Below are 25874 nucleotides of genomic sequence, written 5' to 3' on the forward strand. Positions count from 1 at the left end.
TGTTTCTTCATACCGCTTTTCCTCTTCATCATAACTGAGCAATATAACACTGCTAAACTGCATGATTCTGCATGTGTTACATTTTGAATTACCCTGAGTGATCACTTTAATAGGTACACCTACTATGTAACTACCTAATACATAACCATATATTTTACAATCAATTGTAAGTTGTAAGTCCAATTGTACATCCACTACTACTGTACTCTGAAGTCAGTTGCCTGGCTGTCCTATTGCCAGGAGTCCTGTACCCTGTGTACTTTGTGTCAAACTGTCTTGGCCTCTTTCATGAGTATGATTTTGACTAAAGGGCAGGTGTTGGTTGGATGCATTTCTAAAACATTTATACTATAAATGCATTTGTAAATACTATTTATGCCAACACTTAATGTATACAGCACGAACTGATACTTGATAAATTATTCAGGCCATTCAAGGAAAAATCCACTGGAAACATGGTACAACCATGCACAAAACAAGCAAAGCTGCTTTTCTCAGTACAGAAAACTGACTGAATAAGGTGACATTAGGGAGTATGTGTATCTAACAAACTGACACCTCTGATAGTTGTACTCTTTCTCTGTTTTGGTCTCTCTCTCTGTCCTTTTGCTGCTGTGTTAAGTGATGTTGTATGTCTCAATCTTCTTCATGTTCTTTCAGGCACTGAACCCCCTTCTCATCCAGTCTCCCCCGTCTCTCAGTCTGTGCAGCCCCCGTTTTACAAGGGTACACACACCCACCTCTGTCCTTTCCCCTCTTTCTCTCTCAGTGACTGTGTGTGTGTGTGTGTGTGTGTGTGTGTGTGTGTGTGTGTCTGGTGGGAGGTGTTTTGATGGCTTGTGATGTTGGGGTGTTGGAACATAGCTCACACTGCTTGGTCGCTCCACAGTAACCTTTGGCACGACATGTCTGTTTGTTTGTTGTGGTCAGCACATCCGGTAGGTCCTGTTTTTGGAAGGGTGAACTTTTCTCTGGAGGAAGACCATGCCGTCCTAAATTGGGAATACTCTGGGACGGAAAAGAATGTGTATGTGGAATATGTGTCAGACAACAGTAAGCTCTTCCTCTATGCCTCCGGACTTTCTTATATCCTGTAATTAGCAGATATGCTACTTATGCTAAACTGCTGTCAGGCATTTCAGAGTTCCTTACAGTCTTGGAAAGACCAACTTGAATGTTTTCACATCAGTTATTTTCTTCTAGTATGTATTTATCAATTCAATGCCCCTCAATAAATAGTCAAACAAACATAAAATACATCCAAATGCATAATTCCTACATGCCACATAGCGTCATTGTGTGAAGGATAATTTATTAGTGACACTTTATTTGAAGGTCCCTACATATGGAATTCTTAAAAACAGTGGCAGTTTGTACAAAATATCATTTGCTTGTATTATCTGTGACAGTCATGTGGGATTTGACACCGTTTTTCTCATTTTTGAACAATCTGAATCCCCGCGCCTCTCCTCAGGTAAAGAGGCCTGGAAGAGGGAGTCTGTAAATGGCTCCCAGACGTATCAGTTAAAAGGCCTAAAGGCGGGCATGACATATAGGGTGCGCGTGGTGGCCAAAGACCACACCCATGTGACCATCCACAGCACAGAGGAGCTGCTGATTGCGGTTCCAGGTGAGGGAGCAGCGCCAGCTCCGCTCTGTTAAGGGGTGGGGGGTGGCCACGCCCATGGGCCCCACCCTAACTCCACCTATGCAAGCTCCTGCAGTCCTGCTTTAGGGTTGAACATCCTTGACCACATGACCACATGATCACATGACCGTGAAAGATGTGACCAGAGAGAAAAGAGAGGCATCCAAGTGCTTTTCATTTTATTATTTCCTCCATCGACATCATTTCTGTGACCATTTTGACTTTATAGCTGAACTGTAGATGATACAGAGAAACCCATCCATCTCGTAGCACTTCACTTTTGTGAAATGCCATTGCAGTTTGCTATCCTTGTTTGTCATATCTTGCTCATGGTGCTCACTGGTTAATAAGTTTTTTTTGCAGGTTTGTACACATAGTGCACAAACATCAGCATGTGAGTGTACAGTGGAACTGTACACGTTTCACCTCATGTGGACTGTTGTGTATATGTGAAATAAGTTGCCATTCAGAATGAGGTTACAGAGGATTTGTATTATTTCTTGGTTCACTGTGTGTGTGTGTGTGTGTGTGTGTGTGTGTGTGTGTGTGTGTGTGTGTGTGTGTGTGCAGCTATGACCAGCAGACAGGTGGATATAGCCACACAAGGTTGGTTCATTGGTCTTATGTGCGCCATCGCTCTGTTGATCCTCGTCCTTCTAATTGTCTGCTTCATCAAGAGGAACAAAGGTGGCAAATACCCAGGTGAGTGAGTGTGTTTGCTGTGTGTGTGTTATTGTGCACGTGGGTGGGTGAAATAAAGAGGTGTATGCAGGTATGTATGGTGCCTGTTGATGCAAGTAGCCCTTTCTTAAAAAAATTGCATGATGTAGCTATTAGCAGGGATGATTACTTTAATAGCCTCCTCATCAGACTGAGCTGATTAAAAATTCAGCTTCCAGAGTTCTCACCTGAAGGAAAAGAAAGCAACACATACATTGCTGTGTTACACAATTTCAAGATACTATTCCATATCTAAAAATGACTAAATGGCTGAAGGCTAACATAACTGTTTGATATGCTTAAACAACAGAATTTGAGCAGGACTCTTAGATCGCTTTTATGCTGTTCTTAAATGGAACCATCTGTCAAAGAACCTTAGAAGTGCCCCCCCATTAGACATTTTTAAATTGAAACTACAAACACACCTATTTGATCAAGTGTTCAATTTGGTTTAAACACTGCTTTTTAGCACTCTGACACAGTATTACATTGTTCACTTGGCTGCAAGATCCACTACCTACTATATGTGCAAGCAAAATATAACATATTTCACAATCTAAGTATGCAAAATTCCCAGTACTGAATTAACTCCTGCAGTCGTCATTTGTGTCAGATGCATGTAAATAGTGTAATTTACTAAGGATTTTACTTTGTGAAATCTATGACAATTAAAAATGAAGAGCTCTTGTGTTCTGGCGTTATCCACCACAGACAGTCTGTAACAGTTCCACTTAAGGTAAAGTTGTACAGCAACTAACTCTCGCCTCTTTGGTGATTTTGGCACACAGTGAAAGAAAAGGAGGAGGCTCACCAAGACCCAGAGATTCAGCCTATGAAAGAGGATGATGGGACATTTGGAGAATACAGGTGAGTGGATGAAAAGCCACCAGAACATTCAAATCACACATTATGTCTAGACAGTAGCAGGAAAAGTGCTGACCCCTAACAGTTTTAATGTAATCTCTACAGATTCCATTATCATGTTCAGAAACCATCTTATATGTGCAAACACAATGTAGATGATATTTTAATAAACTGATACGTTGGGTAATATTTTTATTGTATATTAAAACACTCCACTCTACCTGAATCTGGAACACGCTGCTATATTGGCCACTTAACCTTTCAATTTATTACCAGATTGATTCAAAGAACAGAATGAAAATATTTATTTCACATTTGTTTTTACTTTTATTTATTGAGAGTGTTTTAGTGTTTATTTCTACCATTTACTGGTGATATAGATTTAGTTTTCTATGAAGGGTGCAGTTTCGTCTCCCTAGATCTTAACCACAATATTAAATAACACAAAACTAGCCTCAAATCCATGCAAATGGACACCAGCCACCTAAACTCAGTAGTCAGAACGTCACCATTTTTAACATCATAAGACAAACAGGGTTATCCATGAATAAACCTCTCTTCACTTTACAAACCGAACTGTAGCTACTGCGATACAATTTGACAAAAGTTCCTTTAAAACACCTACTGTATTTATCATTGTTTTCAAAAGCTCACTGATATATCTGCAGACATTAAGAATAAGACTGGCATTGAGGTACAAGCTAGTCATTAGTATTTTTACTTTATTTTGAAAAATCCATTCCTCATAAAGATAAAGCAGTAGAAGCTCCCCGGTTTAGCTATTGTTTCTGTGCTGCTTCAGTGAATCAGCAACATAGTTGACCAGCAAAGACCTATTTGGTGCCCAGTGTTGCTTTATTAGCTCTGCACTGGAGCTACAAGGCTAATGTAGCTAACAAGTAATGGATGTCTGCCACTCCACATCCTTTTCATATATAAATGCCTAAATGTTTACACATTTGCTTCAGTCCATATCAGGTTTTTAAGAAAGGTCGTACAGACTTGCTGATGTGGTTTGGGACACAGTATGATGTACTGAAATGTATTTTAAAAAATAAACAAAGCTTCACCACATAGCTAGAATCTGTAGTTTGGGGGCGAGCCATCTTAAAAAACCACATTTTCTTAGCACTGTGACAGGTGGAGGACATGTGGAAAAGAGGGGAAGCAGGTGTACGTTTCAACTCAAACGATTAAACAAAAATAAAGACAACTCATAATTTGTACTTGCACAGGAAACCAAATATAACTTAAATAACCAACACAGTGGCTAGAACAGAAAGGGGATTTTTAGGGGAGAATCAAAGCATTAACAACACAGGTGGTGCAGCAAATAAAATGGTAACATGACACACCTGTGAGAGTGTGTTGCACAGAAACCAAAACACAAAGCACAAGGAACTAAAGACAACATAAAGAAAAGCTACGCGGTGGCTGATGGCAAGGGGGAACCGTCACAGCACATAATTTGGTATCATACCATACCCAAGTATGAAGGCTTAATTATACCAGAAAACTGGAACCTATGCAGATGATACTATGCTTCCACTTAAACTTATAACATGTAATGATGGACTATCCTGATTATGAAACAAATATTAATAAGATTATGTGGCTTTCATACCTGGTGTCACCTACAGTGTCTCTAGGCAGTGGTAGCTCAGTGGGCAAGGTACTTGAATAGTAGTCAGAAGGTTGCCAGATCAAGCTCTACTGCTGCCAAGTTGCACTGTTGGGCCCCTAAGCAAGGCCCTTAAACTGTACTTGGACCTAATTGTTTGTAAGTTGCTTTGGATAAAAGTGTCAGCTAAATGTATAAAGATTTTGCAAAGTATTAACAGGAAATAAATGTAGAATGAAACTTTCATTACTTGTTAGACTCGTAGTTCCAGTGCAAAACTAAAAAAGCAGATTTTAGACACCAAACCTCTTTTGGTCTATCAACAAAATTTGGGATAAGTGGAATATCATCATTCTCTTATCATCGTAAATATCATCATCATGCTATTGTCATCATTCATCAGTTCCCATTTCCACTAAGCAGGATCAGTTATTTTAATTCCCTCACCATTATAACATGGTAAATGGCGTCTGTTGTCTCACTTATAGGTCATTGGAGAGGTAAGAGGGAAAAATCCAAGTTTTGCATGCAAAAGAATCCTTGTTGGTTTGAATGAAAAATGGTGAACCACAAGAAGAGAAATGCTACCTGCTAACTGCATCTAATCCCTTAATGTTATCCCAAACCCCCAACCCCCAGCTCTCTTTGAGTTTGCATATAGACTAATGTATGTCTGCCTTTTTTCAGATGCCTTGTGTTTTTTGTGTTTGATAACAATAGTCAAACTTTTATTTAGATTTAAAGTTCTAGAAGCAGTAGCTTTTGCATTTTGACATAGCTACAATCCCCAAAGCTACCCTGAATCCTGAGTGCACGATTGCCCAGTTCGGAAGAAAAGCATTTAACTAGAGATCGTGTCCATGTTGCTAATCTGCATGGCCACTGTGACACAACTGTCCTGCTAGTATTTTTTTTTTAATGCATCTTTCCATGTGCCTTTCTCTGTTCCCAGTGACACAGAGGACCACAAGCCACTGAAGGGCAGCCGGAGCCCATCCAATGGCACAGTGAAGAAGGATGACAGCGATGACAGCCTGGTGGACTATGGAGAGGGTGGTGACGGCCAGTTCAATGAGGATGGCTCCTTCATTGGCCAGTACAGTGGCAAGAAGGAGAAGGACACAGCCGAGGGCAACGAGAGCTCAGAGGCTCCATCTCCAGTCAATGCCATGAACTCTTTTGTGTAACGGCTCTGGGCCTTGCGACCTTTGACCCGCCGAACCACCATAACACCCCCCCCCCCACACACACACACACACACACACACAAAAACACCACCCCCATCTCCCTACTTGTCACGACTTCCTCTGGAGAGCAGGATGTCCCTACTTCACTGTGACCCTCTTGACATCACAAAAAAAAACAAAAACAAACCACAATCCAACCCACTCATCAGCATAAGAGAGCGAAAGAGAGCAAGACTGTATTTGAGAAAGAGAGAAAACGAGAGAGTGTAGGGGTGAGAGAGAGAGGTTAAGAGAGACAGAGAAGAAGATCTGTGAGACAGGAGAAAGCAATATGCACAGGAGGAATATTCTCTCCCAGCAGCCCAGCGCTCCTCCAGCTAGTCGAAGGGAATACAGGAGGACCTTATCCTGATGACAGCTCTATTATCTTTTTTCAAACATGTATATGTGTGTACACGAATGTATAGAAATGATATACGCATATATGAAGATTATTTTTTGGAAAAATGGGTTTGTTTGCGGTCAGTAGGCATCGAATCCTGTCTCTCTCTGTGCTGCTCTGTGCGCTGCCACAACCCTGCGCTCCTCTGTGATCGGGTGGGTCAAGGGTACGCGGAGGCTGCGCTCATCTCCGTGTTAAAGCTGCCTTTTCGTTCTGTCGCCACAGTGTTAAAGTCGGTATTATGTGTGCTCAAAGCACCAGCGTCTCCGTGGACACCGTCGTGGAATACGTGGATATGTGTAAACGCTATTATTTACTGTCTTTTGTGCCGGATGGGAGCTGCAGTAAAATATTACGATGGAAAACTTCACACACACAGACATAGACATACAAGCACACTCTTGACACTCAAACTGTCCCATAGCTTTTACAACATAGCTGTTTTTTATTTAATATTATTATTTTTTTAGTTCTGTTGGACTTACAATTTTGTAAATGTTTCATTGGTTTGTATGAGATAACTCTTTATGCTGTTGCACTGATGGAGAAAGTCTGGGATTTCTGGTTCTGTCTCATTCATTACTGACCCTATTGTCATGCAGCATTATGGAGTGGGGCCCCCACATGGCCATAATACAGCCACTCTCTGGCAACTGGTCATCTTGCCTTCTGTGTTGCTCTGTGGGCGCAGAGCTTCTGCACCCTGGCAGACTAGGCAACGTAGAGGGTTTCTCAGTGCCTTGGTAGAGAGCAGCATTCTGTAGTTGCACACAAACCACTCCCCCCTTTACCCCTTCCATTCTCAAAGACTAGAGCATTCTCAAGGCCTCTCAGATCAGCTAATCATGGTTCTAGGGGTTGGGAAGGGGGGCGGTGAACTTTCAGACCTCTGCAGTGAAACAAGCACCTGTCATCTCCCAGACGCTATACAAAATGATGTCATCCATGTTGTGCCACCAGGGTGTTCTGTAACTCTGCGGTTTATGATCTGAAGACACACCTGCCAATCCACGCTACAGGGAGAGGCTGTGCGTGATCTGGAGAAGCAGCTAGAACTACTGCCAATCTAACTCTCACGTGTGAACTGCCATAGCTGCTGACCAGAAGCAGATTGGTCCCTTACATTGGGGACAGTAGGGGGCATTTAAGAATAAAGAATGTAGGACCTGCAGTGACCCATCATTAGACATTTCAGTATATGTGAAAGCGAGTAGGTGGGGAGAAAGGCCATTTTCACTTATAACCATGTTTTTTATTGCATGTTATCAAGGATTGCAAGCTGTCGAGTTGTGCAATCAACAGTTCACAAAAACAGTCCTAAAGCGCTGTCATCATCATGTGTGCTTGGAGCACTTGTGTTTATGAGTATGATTGTTAATGTGTTTATGTGAACATGTATGTACAGGTGTGCATGCTTGGGTGTGCACATGAGAAAGCGAGACCTGTATGTGTGTGTGTTTGAAAGAGACAGAGAGGAATAACATGTGTATGTGTATACATAACCACAGTATATTTGTATGTGTGTGTGTGTGTGTGTTTGTCCCTGGTAGTGTGTGTGGGACTTGGCTTGAGATTGGCCTCCTTTTGTTAAGGCCCTAGATTTCATGGTTTAGCTCACCATAACTTGCATCAAGTTTTTTTTTTAGTTCATTTTTTTTTGTCTGTTTTTTAATATGTAGATATTGTGTTGCTTTGTAAATATCCCAGCCAGTGGTTTCACACATGAGGGACAATGAGAGGATGAGGAGAAGGAGAGGGTCCCACAATCTTATGTGCAGCACCTATTAAAAGACAAATAGCAAAACCGATCTCAGATCACCGGACAAGGTGACCACCTTCATGTCACTGCTGCCTGGTCGGAAGCACTACGTTTAACAGTCTTCTTCACGAATCACACTCCTTCTTTTCCAGTGATTGTAGTTGTAGTGTTTTGTGACCAGGTGACTGCTAGGCACAGAGTTTCCCCTGTGCTGGTGTAGTCTGAGTCTAGCGATCATCTATGCTCAGCACGGCATGGGTCGTTTGTGCACACCTTTGGTTGCTGAAAGCAAAACCACAAACATGCAGATCTTAAAAGACTGTGATTCCTTGACTGCACAGGTGCATGTGCAGATTCACATGTGGGTTTTTTGTTGGTTTTTTTGTGACTGGTAATGAGATATGATAGAGTACGATATATAACATTCTGGTTAATGTTGAGGCTTCATTAAAAAAAAAGCATGAAAGGCTGTAAAATGGTTTACTCTCTATGATATAATTGCGAAATATTTTGTATTTTAACTGAAAAACATGAAATAAATGTTGGTTTCAGGATTTCATGACCAAACCCTTTTTTTCAGTTTATTCTGCCAAGATCTTTTTATTCATGTCAATATGTATTTAGGCAGAGACCAATGTTATGTTGAAGCAAAGTGCTGAACTATGTTCAGTAGTAAGCTCATACCAGTAAATATGTGTTAAATATCAATATCATACCAGCATTTTTGCATTTTTCAAATTAAAAAATCCATTGGTCTAATCAGACAAGACCATTATTTACACATGTACAAGCACATGATGACACATGAAACCTACAAACAAATAAATAACCAGATCTTTGAAGTAGCATAGGACCAAATTACTACAAATTCAAAGTGGCTTCAGATACCAGAAATAGGATGCTAGAATATGGAAAATGCACTTGTGTTTTTGAATGAGACATCATGATTAGTCAGCTGGATTGTTACTATTGTCTATCTTAATGCTACTCTTGTAATGTAATGTAATGCAATGCAATGTCATATCGCTAATGTTAGCTGGTTAATTCAGTAATATGATTGTCAAGTTTACTTCTTATGCCTGAATTAAAATATCTAAAGAATACATGTTTAATGATAACTAGCTTGCAAACTTAACCTAACTGATATTACTTGGAGTGGCATTGGGTGACTGGCTCTCATGTAAGGTTACATAAACATAGCTAACTTTTGACAGAAATGTGGATAGTTAATAGCAAGCAATGTCAAAGCAATGGATATTCAGCCAAAAAGACTAGTTTCAAAGCATAGCAAATACATATTGTTTTGGTGTAGCTTTCAACAGAACAGTACCTTTTTCTAGCTAAACTGCTCACGATACTGATGATAACAACCTAGATAAATAGCCTGATATAAATTACACTGTCAGATTGACCAACCACTGTTGTAGCTAATGTTTAACCTAGTACTCAGTTTTCTCATACATATCTTCATTTGAAGGACTCAAATGTAAATCGAAGATTATATTGCTAAGAATATGATTTCAACAATAGATAACTCACTTATGTCTTCCAGAGATGTTCATGAGTCACTTTCATGAGTCTGAGTCAAATTTCGAGTCTCTGGGATGTGAGTCTAAGTCAAGTCTCGAGACTCTGGGGTGCAAGTCTGACTCAAGTCTTGAGTCTCTGGGATGTGTATCTGAGTCATCCCAAGTCTCTGAGGTGCAAGTCTGTGTCAAGTTTCAAGTCTCTGAGGTGCGAGTCTCAGTCAAGTCTTGAGTCTCTTGGGTGTGAGTCAGAGTTAAGTCTCAAGTCATGTGAACAACAATATTTTATGAGGTCACATAAACTAGTTAACATGCATTCTTAATTGCAAAGACAAAAGCAGTAAGAAGTATCTAGCTATAGATACAAAAACTAGAAACTCATTACTGTTTAAATTATTTGGAACTTAACAGAAAAAAAAATAAATATTTAGGCTATTAGCTATAGGTCTAGCAGGCTATCATACATTTTATCCAAATAGGCTAACTAACTAACTAACGTTTCTTGTCTACACCAACCTTTTGGTATTTGTTTTAAAATGTCTTATAATATTTGACGTTGTTTGACAGTGCCGTTTATTTTGATGATGCATGTAGTGCATGTAGCACTTTCACTATGTTCATCTTACTCTACGTTTTGTACATGAATATGATTAAAGGTACTCGTTGTGCCCATGCTGAATTTAACATTTGTGTGAGAGTTGCCAAAATAAAAATAATATAAATAAACAAATAAATAAATAAATAAACACTGAGCATGACCGTCTTGGAACTGACAGGCAACACAGAAAAGACAATTAGATTCTTGCCTCCTTCGCACTTAAATTTCACAATAAAAAGTGCAAGTTAGTTGTGAGTCTTTTAAAATACATCCGGAGATTTGAGCTGCCTTCACTGACATTTTCGACACTTCTAATCGTGTTTTTACGAATACTCTCTGTACAACCCACATTACAATGTTCTTTGGCATGTTTCATGCAATTACACATTACCACCAGAGAGGACGCCAAACGTACAAAGTGCAGCTTTAATGAAGCCTTTGCGGTTCTGTTTGGTTCTGCGTCTCTCACTCGACCTCTTTATCCATTTGACATTGATTTTAGTATTGCGGATTATTCTGATTGTCATTATTACTAACAGTTTTTCGTTTAACTAAATAAGTTTGATATACCTCTCTCTTCTTCCACTGGTGCTGCACACAATTAATCCTCATTAAAGTGGATTTGGATTGATTTACGTTTGTGTATTACCCCTACAGAGTTTTACAATGATTTGAAATCACAATACAGAGCACTCTAGCCTAAGTTAGAGTATCCAATTGTATTAAAGTGATTCATACCAACCGTGTTGTGTGCAATATTTCCTTATGTGAAAACATGTTGTAAGATGTAAAGATGAATAACTTGGTATTTAGCAGTTCTCCGTTACATACACCATTGAGTAACGGTATAGTCAGAGGTAGCCTTCTAGCTCCACGGTGCGCAAATAACCTTGCCAGCTGATGCCTTTGCTCTGTCCAATAGAAACATGAACTGCCTTACTGTCTGAGGGTGCCATTCATTCGCTTCCCTCCAATAGCGGAGAGCTGTCGCGCGGCTCCAGCTGATGCCTTTGCTCTGTCCAATAGAAACACGAACTGCCTTACTGTCTGAGGGTGCCATTCATTCGCTTCCCTCCAATAGCGGAGAGCTGTCGCGCGGCTCCCGGGCTTGGCTGTGGGACGATGCGGTGGTCCTGACCCAAGTGTGCTTTTGAAAAGAGTTTACGGATGTTTAATCTCACACTACAGGTACGTTTTGTTCGATGTGTGTCGCACTGTGTGATGTTTAATAATGTGAAAGTTCTGTGTACGCTGAAAGAGTTTATGATATCAGGAAGCGTCCGAAAGAGGTAGTTGCAGAGTACCGCAATGCAGAAGACCGGCCCGTTTGATTCAGCATGTGTGGTTGTGTTTGGAAAGAATGATGTCCTTGGGCTATGATTACATCTAAGCGTAATAAATCAAAGTCAGGCATACCACTTAATAAGTTGGGGTTTTTTTTCCTCCACCGGACACATAATCACCTTGCCTGACCGGTTAGCAGGCGAGACTGATATAATTTCAGACCGCGTTCTTAAGGGTGAGGAAAGAACCAGTGACGCACTACATTGGACCGGGACTGTTTTAGACGTACATAGGTGGGACTGGCTGATTTCTGTAGAACAGTGACATTACTCCCCTTGACTACACAAATATGCTAATGAAGAGTGAAGCAAGAGTCGGATTTTAAGATGACAGATGATAAGGAGATTATGCTTCAATTTTTTTCCCCCTATCTTTCGCCAGATGTTCTTTATAGCTTTAAAACACCGGTGTTATGTCTGACCTAGGAGCTTATCTGAGAATATTTTTTTTTTTCCGGACACACAGCCATTTTAAAGCAAGTAACGACCTAAATCTGCGCATCTGTCAAAGAGGAGGCAGCAGCAACAGACCAGGAGGATATTACGTGATAAAGTCCGAGCAGGATTTTAGCTCGGAGAGAAGGAGTGAGCGAGGTAGGCCAGGTTCCTCCTGGGGTTTTAGGACGCGAAAAAAACGGATTTGCATGGACCCAAGTTCAGGTTTTTGACATTCCTCCATGTCCTTTCAAAAATATTTGGCTTGTTCGACTTAACGCGCCGCTGCGCAGACCGATTTGTCTTTTCTCTGATTTGCGCAATGACATACGCCGTTGTTATAATCTCGTGAAGGCGAGGCGGCCGAAGGTTTCAAAGCGGGCGCATCTGCAGTTCCTCTTCACCTGGTTGTGCGAGCAGAAACGCTTTGATGACAACAAATCTTAATCCTTATTGGCTAGAATATCCGACGACAACATGTAACCACAAACTGCAGTTAATACAACGTAAAACATATAAAATATTAATAAAATAGTTAGTGTGTGTGGATATTATTACATATTAAATTACATTTTATATTCGTCAAAGAAATGATATATATTTGTATGAATACCGCGAGAACTGCCAGATCACGTGGAGTGTGACAGGTAAAATCTTTTCCATCTTGTTGCCTCCCTGCTCAGATCTAACCTGGAATTCTCTCGAATCAGTTTCTCTGTATCACCATACACATGAAATTACTTTTCTTCCATTGTATTCAGACAGGTGGCCAATATATTATTTGATTCAGTACTTCAACAGAAATCACTGGATGCATGTTAATCAAGCATCATTCATTCCCCCTAAAAACTGTTTAAAATTTAACACATCTATGTAGGTTCTGTGTGATGCTTAACTTTCAATAAAAAACAACATTTGGTTATCCCAAAATAAACTTACATTGCAGCCAATGTGTTCAATTAGTGCCCTCTTCTTGGCTAATTGGCTACTTACATTTAAGTGCTTGAGCACCACCTACAATAGAGTATGGGCCATATGTTCTAAATCCCACTACTATAACATTGCTGTGCCTTTGTCTGTGTTTTATGTTTTTATGTTTTACAACATATTAATCCAGTTATGTTTTTGAGTGTGATGGGTTATGTTGTTTGTTATTTCTTTTGCCATATTACCAGGGAAACAAGGGAGCCCCGTGGCATCACAAGGAAATTTAATTAAACATATTTATCTAGAAACAGCATTTTTAGCTAAATACATTGGTCTATGCTTATTAAAACAGTGAGATTACATTAAAGCATACGGCAACAAGTAGGCTAAAATTTGAAGTTATACTGAGAAACAACAGATTAATGTTGTTTATATAAACTTGTTATTACTTTCGTTTAGCAATCAAGAATATACTAAATAAATACAAAGTAACAGTAATTACATTAGAAAGGATTAAATTATTTATAACTGATTTAGCATTAGTAAATGGAACCTGAAACAGAAATATCATTCCTTTGTAAGAATGATGATCAATTGTGAGCTCACAGACATTGTGTGGCTGATAATATTTTTTTCTTGATATTGATATTTATTCCATGGCAGCTGAGATGGGTAGAGGCTCAGTAACATCATGACATCCCACAAGAGAATGTTCATTAAGGGCAACAGAGAGTAGTTTGCTTGGGTGGAGGTGTGGTGGGCTACAGCAGGGGACATCAGGGAGGGGTAGGAGTAGTCATGGCGGCTGAGACGAGATGAGGGTAGTTAATAAAATACCTGACTGTACAAATAGGTTTTCAACCTAGCCTTAAATATTGAGACTGTGTGAATCTCGAACATTTACAGGAAAGTAATTCCATAGTGTGGGAGCTTTATAGGAAAAGGCTTTGCCCTCTGCAGTAGATTTTCTTATTTTTGGTACTAGTAAAGAGGCTGCACCTTTTGATCTAAGCAGACATGGTGAATCGTCATGCATTAAGAGTTCTTTTAAGGTACTGTGGGGCAAGACCATTCAGTGCTTTGTAGGTAATTAGAGGTATTTTATAATCAATACGAAATTTTAGTGGGAGCCAATGTATAATAGCAAAGATATGAGTGATGTGATCAAATGTTCTAGTTCCTGTAAGCACTCTGGATGCTGAATTTTGAACTAGATATAGCTTGTTTATGCACTTAGTAGTGCAGCCTGATCGTATGGCATTACAGTACTCCAATCTTGAAGTAATAAATGCAGAGACTAGCTTTTCTGCATCATGTGAGGAGAGCATGTTCATAATCTTTGAAATGTTCCTAAGGTGGAGAAAGGTGGTGCTAGAAATATTATTTACATGCCGATTCCTTATTCATACTTTATGATGACATTTTACCACTGCTAACATAATGTTTCATTAGGTGAAGGAGTGGAATTGTAGATATTATTTTGAACAGAAAGGGATCACAGGTTCATACACAAACCGCCAACGACTCCCTGTGCCATGCATATCTGCAGAGTCATGCACAGGCCCTCAGGATGGCGGGAAACAGCAGTGCTGCAAGTTATTGTACTGCACAAAATATCTGTCCTGATTTTGAGTGAGAAGCATATATATATAGTATTTATAAATGATTTCAGCATTCCTTGGTTGCATGACTTGCAGTCTGAATCGCCATACCTGGCATGTGTTTTGCTGAGTCAGGCTCTGGTGAAAGATTCATGCTTCCCTCTGGCAGAGGACACATCAGCCTCCTATGTCGCCTGTGCTGTTCTATAAAAAGCTGAGCTTTGAGGTGGTGCATCTGTCTACAGAAAGTAATCCCACAGAACAAAACAGCGTTGCTAAAGTGGTGGTAGTGTGCAACCCTGTTGGGATGGATGGATGGATGGATGGATGGATGGATGGATGGATGGATGGATGGTGGTTTAGTATGTGAGTGAAAAGGAAGCTGGGGCATCAAGTTAAAAGTGAGTGTCTCTGTCCAGCATAATTCAGCAATATAAGCAGGTCTATTCAGATCTGAAGATAAACACATTTAGGCAGATCAATGTGATTTTTAAAAACTGATTTATGGAGCATGCTGTTCATTGGGATGGATTCTCTCTCTCTCTCTCTGGCTGTCTCACCTTCAGGACCGTGTGATTGGTATGGGTATCACCATGGCAGCCCCACTCCTACTCCTGTGCACTCTCTCCTCTTTCCTCTTTTTAGCTGGTGGGTGTTTTGTGTTGGTGGCTGGTAGTGGCTGTCTGTCAAATGTTCCATTTCAATTCAGTACACAATTAACATGTAATAAAATATTATAACGTATAATGATAACATTATTATTAATTACGTCCCTCCTGTAGATGCAATCAAGCCTAGGTTCTTTGAGCCCAGAATCTTTGACAGTAAGTCACATCATCGTGCGCTAGGCAGACACTGAATAAATTCCAACGGAATTAATTTTCTGTCCTGAGTAGCATATGCATATTTCTACTCGTTCCACTATGAGAACTTGACTGCAATGGTGTATTTTTGTGTGTCAGAGGAAGCCACTGGTTTTGGGCCCATATTTGAGGAAGAGCCCTTAGACACTGTGTATGCTGAGGATTCACCTGAAGCTAAGATCTCCATGAACTGCAGAGTGCGCGCTAACCCGCCAGCCACGATCAAGTAACCACAGCTCCTCTTTACTCTGGCTTGTTCTCAATGACTACATTATTCTGACCTAAAGTATTTAAATGTTATGGATTATATGCTTGCCATGGTTTTTAAAACACCTCAAGAGTACTCACTTGAAATGTCTTGGATTGCACAGAATGCTCACAATAAAAATTCACAGCTCACAATAAAAAAATTGTGATTTGGTACATTGCTCATTTGCTTGTCACTCAGCCTTTCAATATGATTACAGTAATGAGCTGTATTGTGATAATGATTAACACAATATATTGTATAGCCCCTAAACATTGTGTTTGCAGGTGGTGGCATAATAATTGGGAGATCAAGCTTATGGAGCAGCCGGATGAGCATTACAGTTTAGTGGGTGGAAACCTGGTCATCACCAATCCAGACAAGGGCAAGCATGCTGGGAAATACGTATGTGTGGCCAAGAACATTTATGGCACGGTCATCAGCAAAGAGGCCATTGTCAAGTTTGGATGTAAGTGAGAGACATTTTCTTTTAAATTTACATCCACACCTAGAGTATGATTCTTGTTCCTATGGGCAAAATCACTAAAGTTATTAGTATCTGCAGGGTCTGCAGAAGAATTCAAGGTGCCACACACCCAATAGGAAGCTATTTAATGTAATTTAATTTGTATTACTGCACATTTTTATGTTTAGTCTCTAATCATCTTGTTCATTATTCACTATACATTTCTCTGTTCCTTCCTTCCTAGTTCTGGACCAGTTTCCTACTGATGAGAGAGAGGCTGTGTATATTAAAGAAGGACAGGGGGCTGTCCTTCTGTGTACCCCGCCCACTCGCTATCCAAGTAATGTACCTACCCAGTGTTCATTTAAAAAAGATGGATAAGAAAATCATTGTTTAATACACGTTTTGTCAGGTAACAACAAATGTGATTCAGAAATGAAATATCAGCATGTTTTAGTATACAATTTTGTGATAAAGTCAGAATAAAAAGACCTTTGAATTGTATTTACATCTCTGACAAAGCATATTTATACAACCCAAAGATTCACACTAACCCCATATCAGCTAAAGTGTTGTGATTGTAATTTTGCTCTCTTTCTTCTGTATCTTACTTAGCTGATGTGATGTACCGCTGGATTTACAATGATTTCCCCAATTTCATTATCCCGGACCAGAGGCGCTTCGTGTCTCAGACCACAGGGAACCTCTACATCGCCAAAGTGGAGGTTTCCGATATTGGCAACTACTCATGTTTTGTGTCTAGCCCTAGCATTGGCAAGAGTGTGTTCAGCACCCCCATCCCCCTGGTGCCACAAATAGAGAGTGAGTATATGCCTGTATATGACAGCGCTACTCATAACAGGTGGACTAATAAGTGATGCTTCCCCAAATGCAAAGCTCTTCATAAATATGCATTTAGGCATATGAGGTGCTGATACCTGGTTAACCTTTTCTCCTCTGCCACCTTTCAGAGGAAGTGAAGCGGTATCCTGCAGACATCAGAGTACGATTTCCTAAGACGTATGCTCTGGTGGGGCAGAACGTCACACTGGAGTGCTTCGCCTTGGGCAAGTAAGTCGTCGGTGTCAGATATGGTAAAAACCCGTTTAGAGGCACTCTGTGTACCCCATCGGACACTCTGTGTAACTCAAGTCGGTTTAGTTTAGTCGATGTTGTATATCTGTTTACTATAGCAAACCGTCTCATGGCTAATACAGGAGGCAGAATCTGAGATTCCACTACTAGTCTGAAGGTTCAGTAGGGAGGATTCAACACTGTTTAATCCAGCCTGACTGCATATGTCCGCCCTGACCACATGTGCTCGCGCCCTCCAATGCAGCCCTCTGCCACACGTCCGCTGGAGGAAGCTGGATGCCGACCTGCCGCCAAACTACGAGGTGAGCATGAATGGTGCGCTGCTGCACCTCATCAACGTGCAGTACGAGGATGAGGGCAGCTATGAGTGCGAGGCCCTCAACGTCCGCGGAATGGACTGGTATCGCCAGTGGCTCTATGTGGAGGGTAAGAACGCCTGCTGTAGCAATGTTGCCAACTTGGATTTGAGTTTATTAAAGTCACGAGTGATTTCAAATGGCAATATGTAGGCCTTTGGTATTACACACTTCTTTGGTTACTTGTGCCTGAGAAAAGGTATTATACATGTGCTAATAGGTTTATCAATACTGTTAAAATCATAATGGGCAGTTGAGCAGGGATAAAAACTAAGCCTGGTCTTATGCCTAATTAATGCTGGTTTTAGTCAAACTAAACCATGGCCATGGCCTGCGAAGCCAGCGTACAGGGTCACTTCTGTGGATCTTATGCTCCCATGGGTCTCACTGGAGAGCACACTGATTGTTATTCCTTCTCCTTCACATGATGGTGTCCATGTCCAGGGGCCCCAGAGTGGGCGGAGCATATTAACGACACCGAAAAGGACGTTGGCAGTGAGCTCACTCTGTCATGCACCGCTGTGGGCAAGCCATTACCATGGATACGCTGGCTGAAGGACGGCTACTCGGTCAGTTGTCCATTGCAGGAGATCCCAAATGGGGATTACATCATACCAGCCACAGATGGTTGATGTCATATTGCCTCTTGTGTACAGTATGGCAAGGGTGAGCTGAAATTCTCCAGCCTTACATTTGAAGACTCGGGCATGTACCAGTGTGTCGCTGAGAACAACTGGGGGACTATCTATGCCAATGCAGAGCTGCGGGTGGTCTGTGAGTTCCTTCAGACACACACATACACACACACATACACATTCCCACAAACATACACACACACAAACACACACACACACAAACACACACACAGCGGGGATTCCTACTAACCATGCATCCTTCATCATTCTTTCATCATCACCCTCCTCCTTTAACTGCTATTACCAAAGCAAGGCAAGAGTCCCACAAGGATGTATCCCTACTGCTGTGTGTAAAAATCTCCATGTTCTTCACATCTCTTTCCCCATTCAGTCATTATAACTGTCCCATGTGTTTTTGCAGTAACCTGACTTCACTCCTAACACACTCTCCCTAGCATGTGCACCCACGTTCATATACAATCCCGTGAAGAGGACCCTGTTGGGCGCCAAGAACGGCCGTGTGGTCATCGAGTGTAAACCGCGGGCGGCACCGAAGCCTAGGTTCATTTGGAAACGTGGCTCCCAGCTGCTCACCAACTCCTCCCGGTCAGCTACATTCATATTCATCTCGTTGGCTAAGCAATACCAAAAATACTTTTTCACAGTTCTGTACTTACTTTAGCATCTACAATAGAGGCTTACAGCTGTTTAGTTGAATTAAGTCAAACTACTCTAGATCCTGTTCACTACAACACCTGTTTTTGTATATTTTAGTTTGCAGGATGGAAAACATAATAAGCAGAGTATATTGTGATAATTTTAGAATATATATTTTTGGTCATATTCTTCCATGTTGTTATTCATAATATTTTTGAAGTATGGACTATTAACCTGGGTATCTCCTATCTGATATGTCTCATAGTATGTTTATCTGGGATGACGGGAGTCTTGAAATCTTGAACGTCACTAAGAACGACGAGGGCTCTTATACGTGCTACGCCGAGAACGACCGCGGCAAGGATAATAGTACAGGGATCCTTAGCATAACCGGTCAGTGAATCTGTTCTCACAGCATCATCTGACGCAGCTGTGGTTTAGAAAGGATACTCATTACAAATTGATTGTGGTGTAGCTAGTTTCTTCAATCAGTAACAAATGCACTAGTGCTTCCTTTCTACCCTGCCCTTGGTAGGTCATGTGGTCCACCGTCCAAAGGTGTCAAGCCAGCAGTGGTGCTGGGCTCAGAAACTTACAAACTGTGCATGCCAACGGACTACAGACTTACAGTCTGTGGTTGCAATTGGACACTTATAAAATGCATATATCTCTGGCCAGTGAGTGTAGGTAACCAACAGCTGTTTCTGAGTAGCTAAGCGTACAATGTCTACATGTTACATGTGTGTATGTTTGTCTGACTCAGAGGCTACTGAGATCATAGATGGCCCCTCAGATGTAGAGGTGAGCGTGGGAGGCAGTGCTGTTCTCCCGTGTTCTGCTTCATACGACTCCAGCCTGGACATCACCTTCATATGGTCAGTGGACTCCTACGTCATCAACTTTGCCACTGATTTCAAGCACTACGAGAAACGTATGGTAAGCACAAGAGAGATGGAGTGTGTTATGCTTAAAGCTCAGTAAACAGCAGAGCCTCAACACCTGTGTTTCATTTCCATGACTGTCGTATTCTGGTTCTCATGACAAAGCCAGATATGTGTGTATTTGTGTTCAGAATCAAGTGAACAGAGGGGACTTGCTGATTAAGGACATTCAGATCACACATGCAGGACAATACATCTGCACAGCACAGACCATCGTTGATAACGCCACTGCAGTCGTTAACGTCTTTGTAAAAGGTCGGGAACAACCGCTGATCCTGCTCAACTAAAGAAATGAGCAAATGGAGGAAGAAGATCATGTCTGTAATAATGCGATTATGTAATGGTAATGGACACTGATCTGTCTGCCTGGTAAATGGTTATGCAGAGTTATGAACATTAGGAAGTGTTGCTCTATAATGGCGCATTGGAAGTTCGGCTATAAACTGCAGATCCAGTCAGTCTTTGTGTCTCCTGGTTCCAGGCAGGCCTGGTCCTCCAGGGTGGGTGCGTGTGGAGGAGGTCAGAGACACGTCAGTTAAGTTGGTATGGAACCTGGGCTCGGATCATGGCAGCCCCCTCATCCAGCATGTCATACAGACCCGAGACTTCTATGCTCTAGACCCAGAGGATTGGAAAACTGCAGTTACCTGTGAGTCCAGTAGAGGGTGACAAACCACACTCAGGCTGTAACAGCAACCTTACTCTTTCAAACCGTGAAATTTTATTATGTGAGGTGAAGCACACTGAATTTACAGCTGCATGAGATTTTTGTAGTACAGTGATGTTGTACAGACCAGAGCTGGAATTTATAATGAGAAGGTGGAGAAACAATAGAGGTGAAAAGAATGTGTGTGAAAATCCTCCGGGTTGCTGGTTAGCTTTATTACAGATGAAGATATATTGTGATAGATTAAAGTTCTGACATGAGGCTTGTCTTCTTCAGCTCCCGTGTTCTTGGATGGGAAGACAGAGACTGCGGAGGTCACTGACCTCTATCCATGGATGGAGTATGAATTTCGTGCGTACGCCATCAATGAGCTGGGAGCAGGAGAAAGCAGCCTACATTCCCTCAAAATCAAAACCTGGGATGCCAGTGAGTGCCTTTTATCACACCACCCATTAAGAACAAACAGGTCATTCTACAGTTGATGAAGGTGATTCACTTATGATAAAAGTATAATATATCGCCTAAATCTTTGGATAACTCCAGTTATAATGAATAATTACATCAACAACTGCTTAGTTTATGGTTTTGTACATAAATCTTTGTTAATGTCAGTATGACTATTCAAGCTATGTACAGTATGTGCTATAAGTGTTTGAGGAATTTGAAGAATTTCTCAAGTGGTGACCGTAAAATAAAGTTTTGCCAATTCCTGCCCGGTCCATTTGAGCAGTTTCATCACCAGAGCTGTTAAACCCCACAAAGGAAGGAAGTAACCCAGCTTTTGGTGCTTTCAGTTCCCGCTATGTCTCCCACTGATGTCCATGGCTACGTTGGCGTGAACGGAGAGCTCATAGTCACCTGGACGGTAGGTTCTCCTACCATATCACATAAGCATGTGTTCATTATTGACATTCATTAATGTTCATTGGTTATTGCCATACATTGTTCACTGTTCATTATGGCTTGTTCCTCCATGATGTCTGCTCCTTGCAGCCCATGAAGCCACAGTACTTCTTCGGCAAAAAGTTTGGCTATGTGGTGATGTTCAAGACATACGAGGAAAAAGAGTGGCACTGGTCGACGGTAGCAGACCCAGAGGCCAGGCGCTTCGTCTACAGAGACCGCCTCATCCCAAACACTGAGATTGAGGTCAAAGTCAAAGGCTACAACAGCAAAGGGGAGGGGCCATTCAGCCTGACAACAGTGCTGTTCTCATCAGATAGTGGTGAGATGGCATGCCCTTGCCCTCTCTGGGGGGCAGGGTAAACAAACATCATATTTTAGGAGTCTAACTAAGACTGGCATAATGACTGAAGTTTATATGGAATCTACACATAGAGACTTAAAAAAAAAAAAATGCTATTTGGAAAAGAACTTTCTAGTAAAACACTGATATTAATGAATGGATTTTAGCCCTTCTTAGCACTACTACCGCTGGCTTTGAGGGAACTCTTTGCCTTTTGCTTCCCGATCATAGTAGGTTGTAGTGAGTCAGTCAAACTCAATTAGTACGGTTTTCCCAACCCGAGCTGCCATGGCTTCTCTTTACAGCCCCCAGTGAGGCACCGCTGGACGTGTACGCTCGCCAGGTGACCTCCACTGAGGCCCTGGTGTGGTGGCTGCCAGTCTATCAGGTCCCTCCACACTGGGTGGACGGCTACCAGGTGAGCCGTGCTCCCCTACCACTCTCCTCTGGCTTCCTGCTACTCTGGAAGCCATCTTCTTGCTCCAAAGCACTGGAAGCATGAATGAACCCAGCTGCAGAAGTCAGGGTCATGACCTATCTGTAGCATCCACATCCGAAGGCGCCCAATCTAGTAGTGAGCCGAATGTATAATCCCAATCCTAACATTCGGACTCACTGAAATCCAGCACAGCTAGCACCAGTATCCGGAGACCCAGCCCTCATCTTGACTTGCCTCCCCTTCTCACACAGATTCGCTACTGGAGAAAGTATGATGACAATGAGGCATCTGCGTCCCGCGTCCTCGTGTCCAGCTCGGTAAACAAGACCCGGTTAGAGAACATGCGGCCCGACTCGCACTACCTGATCGAGGTGCGAGCCTACAATGGTGCCGGGCTGGGCCCGCCCAGCGAGCACTGCGAGATGTTCACTCGGAGAGCACGTATGGCCACCGCCTCACGCTGCATCACGTGCACACAGCATCCAACAATACATGACGAGTGCACTGAAATGCATGGCTTCCCTTGAACAAGACAAAACCTCTCTATAGAGAGCACCATAATTCGACAATAATGAATATTCAGTATTTATTACACAGGAAAAATAGTAGTCTTTTACAAGAGCATATAAGTTATGTGTGCTATGTAATGTTTACTAGAAAAATATGTGGTAATACTCACTCATGCTTACCAGCATCGATGTACTACCAATTCCACCAGCATTATTAATTTGCTATGTCAGAAACTTTGCCTTGTCGTTTCTAACCAAAGCCTACACTCAAACCTGGATTGTGTCCATAAAGTGGACCTCCTAAGTAGGGTCCTTAGAGTAACTTCATTTTGCTTTTGAGGTTTTTTTACATTCATCACTTTTTTCCAGCTCCAAATCGCCGTTTAAGAGTGTACAAATATGTTAGCTACGACCGCAAATGGCTGTATATCTATTGGGATCACATCTACAACTACTGGAACGAATCATATGTGGAAGGGTATAAGGTGGGTGTTTGAACAATATCAGAGATTGCAGCTTTGCTGGTGATTTGGACTAATCAGACTTTTCTTAAATGTTCTTAAATGTTCAATAACTACAATGGGTGCACTATCAGCAGTCTTTTTTTATTATTTTCAAACTTTGGTACTGTGGAATGTAATTTACATCACTGGAATGGTGTGTCTGATTGAGAATGTGAATACATCTGTAATCAATAAATAATAAAATAATTACATTTTTTTCTGAAGTCATGGCAGGGGACTATTTTGGGGAATCAGCATCTTTCTGGATCTTCCTTGTACCACAGATCTTGTACAGGAAGGAGGGAGAGCGCTATGGGAAGGTGTACACCACAGGCAACCACTATTTCGATTTGCCCATGCCAGAGACAGGTGACTACGTGGTGGAGATCCGGCCTCGCTGTGAGGGCGGAGATGGCCTCATCTCGCAGATACGGGTGCAAGGTGACTCTTGCCCACGCCGCCGTAGGCCGACTCACTCTCGCCCGCTTCCACTCACCCTTCATCGTGGTCTCCTGCTTTCATTTGTACCCCTGAGAGTCTCTCCATGCATGAGCAAAGGCAACCCATTCATGCCACTTGCCCAACACTGTGTCTCAGTGAAATTTTACACTCAAAAAAAAAAACAACACACCACACACAAAAAGCAGTGTGGCTGCTGTAAAATCCAAGTTCATGATACATGTAATGTCAGGACCCATAATGCATCGGAGCTTGCTGCTTGAAGCGTTAACATTGACAGTGTGATTACGTTTTATAAAAACTGATAGATTAACAAAAATTAATTTCATCATAATTGAAATGATAGAGTTATGATAACCTTTTTAAGAGTTTACAGGCTGTTATTTTAAACTGACTGTTGTTCTGTTGTCTTGCAGGGCGAGGCTGTCTGTGCTGCCACTCTCTCAGTGCTGCCTCACTGCTGTTGCTGGCCTTGGCCTGGATGACTGTGGGTCTCTAAAGACCCCTCTTTTCCCTAACTGGATGGTAGAGGCGCCTGACCCTAACCCTACTGTTCAGTGTTCAGAGGTGCAATTTGTTGACCACTTAATGGGATTATTTGTAATAACCTTCTGATTGGCCTTATTAAATGTCTTCAATCTTTTGATTCTATCCATTTAAATATAGGCAAACTCTCCCAATGGAATAATGCTAAAGCCAAGTAATATAATTAAACATCATTAGACATCAGATTGCAATGTTTATTGTCCTTTTGGATTAGGAACTATAACATCACCTGATTATTTATATTTTGCTGTTAAATTACTCCTTTTTTATATATCTTTAACCATTTTTTGAATATTTATTTTATATTTCATTGGTGTGTGACCAATATATATCATAATATATATTGATAATATATTGATACATTTAGTGGCAAAATGAAAACGCTTTCAGCTGTGCCTAACTTTGAACAGTGCTTTAGCTAATTAAAATTCTCTGAATTTAGTTGGAATGAATGAAATCAGGTCAGTGTCTGAGTGTTACTTTAGTTATTGTCTCGAGTTCAGCAGTCCATGATGCAAAGTGTTGTGTTATGTTATGCAGCTTATGCTGCACAGTACGCTATGCACATTAGAGTCTAGGCTGAGCATCACTGTAAAATCATCTCTGCATTGCATTTGTTTATATTTGTTAGTAGTATTTGAGATGCAGTTTTCTCACCACTCACATCTATGACATCGTTATGTATTGTACAGGAATCCATGTAACACAATAAAATTTGTATTTTGAATGGAAGAGCCGGGGTAGAACTTCCTGTCACCAATTTGTTCTGCACATTCGTTCTTGCACTCCAGTTTACTGCAAAGGACCAAATTTTTGTGCTTTAATGTGGTCTCCCCAGGGGACCTAGGGTCAACCCATCAATACACATGTTGAGAAACAGCAAGAACAATTTAAAAATAAATCGCATTAATCACAAATACATGAACGTCAACACCATAAACTATATCCACTATTGTACACTTCCACCCTCCCAACTGATGTCACTAATACAGTGCCACCCTGTCACAGTACTTATGTTATAATTTTTTCCAGTGGATATTTGCATTTCCATTTCCATTTACTGCATTTAGCAGACACTCTTATCCAGAGTGACTTACAAAAGTGCTTTGTCATTTACTCATAGAATTTCCACAACCCAGCTGATATGTGTAGGTTAGGACAAAATAAAAATTGTTTAAAAAAGTGAAACCCTTCTTAAGCCCTGTTTATTATTATTATCTGAAGTTATATTGTATTTAGATATATTGTGTTTTATATATTGTATAACACTAAAACCACTGATAGACAAAATGAATAACATTGATTATCTCATTACAGTGGCACCTGTCAAGGGGTGGGACATATTAGGCAGCGAGTGAACAGTCAGTTCTTGAAGGTTGTGTTTTGAAAGCAGGAAAAATAGGCAAATGTAAGAATCTGAGTGACTTTGACAAGGGCTAAAATGTGATGGCTAGATGACTGGGTCAGAGAATCTCCAAAACAGCAGGTGTTGTGGACTGTTCCTGGTGTGCAGTGCTTAGTACCTACCAAAAGTGATTGAAGGAAAGACAGCAGGTGTACCAGCGACGGGGTGC

The 25874-nt window shown here is 41.3% G+C and overlaps 2 protein-coding genes across 18 annotated transcripts in view; both read left to right on the forward strand.

Annotated features, from left to right (window-relative positions):
- Positions 1–8795, forward strand: part of nrcama (neuronal cell adhesion molecule a) — a 51457-nt gene extending 42662 nt beyond the window's left edge. For 5 of the 13 annotated variants that reach the window (XM_035521679.2, XM_081712635.1, XM_081712633.1 and 2 more), the window contains 6 exons: positions 661–726; positions 931–1053; positions 1475–1630; positions 2219–2350; positions 3157–3235; positions 5806–8795. In XM_035521679.2, coding sequence (XP_035377572.1) covers positions 661–726; positions 931–1053; positions 1475–1630; positions 2219–2350; positions 3157–3235; positions 5806–6040 — 791 coding nt within the window. In that variant the 3' untranslated portion in view covers positions 6041–8795. The remainder of the gene's footprint in view (positions 1–660; positions 727–930; positions 1054–1474; positions 1631–2218; positions 2351–3156; positions 3236–5805) is intronic. The other 8 variants (XM_081712639.1, XM_035521692.2, XM_081712640.1 and 5 more) reach the window with 3 other exon arrangements.
- A 2624-nt stretch (positions 8796–11419) lies between these two features.
- cntn1b (contactin 1b) lies at positions 11420–25032 on the forward strand. Of its 5 annotated transcripts, XM_081712643.1 has the most exons (25): positions 11536–11553; positions 12175–12302; positions 15238–15319; positions 15454–15495; positions 15634–15760; positions 16069–16250; positions 16492–16587; positions 16863–17069; positions 17219–17318; positions 17587–17768; positions 18143–18267; positions 18355–18472; positions 18789–18939; positions 19256–19383; positions 19754–19926; positions 20063–20186; positions 20413–20580; positions 20875–21024; positions 21393–21463; positions 21592–21823; positions 22150–22262; positions 22535–22724; positions 23162–23277; positions 23580–23736; positions 24171–25032. In XM_081712643.1, exons 3-25 carry the CDS (start codon positions 15253–15255, stop codon positions 24251–24253), a joined length of 3102 nt encoding a protein of 1033 aa, XP_081568769.1. In that variant the 5' UTR covers positions 11536–11553; positions 12175–12302; positions 15238–15252; the 3' UTR covers positions 24254–25032. The 5 variants fall into 5 exon arrangements, 4 of the variants coding, with proteins under 4 accessions (XP_026866900.2, XP_081568771.1, XP_081568770.1 ...); XM_027011099.3 differs by lacking the exon at positions 12175–12302 and having other exon boundaries at positions 11420–11553; XM_081712644.1 differs by lacking the exons at positions 12175–12302; positions 15238–15319 and having other exon boundaries at positions 11470–11553.
- Positions 25033–25874: the final 842 nt, after the last annotated feature.

This window comes from Electrophorus electricus, chromosome 4 (assembly GCF_041902795.1).
Source record: "Electrophorus electricus isolate QZ-2024a chromosome 4, ASM4190279v1, whole genome shotgun sequence".
Classification (NCBI taxonomy): Eukaryota; Metazoa; Chordata; class Actinopteri; order Gymnotiformes; family Gymnotidae; genus Electrophorus; species Electrophorus electricus.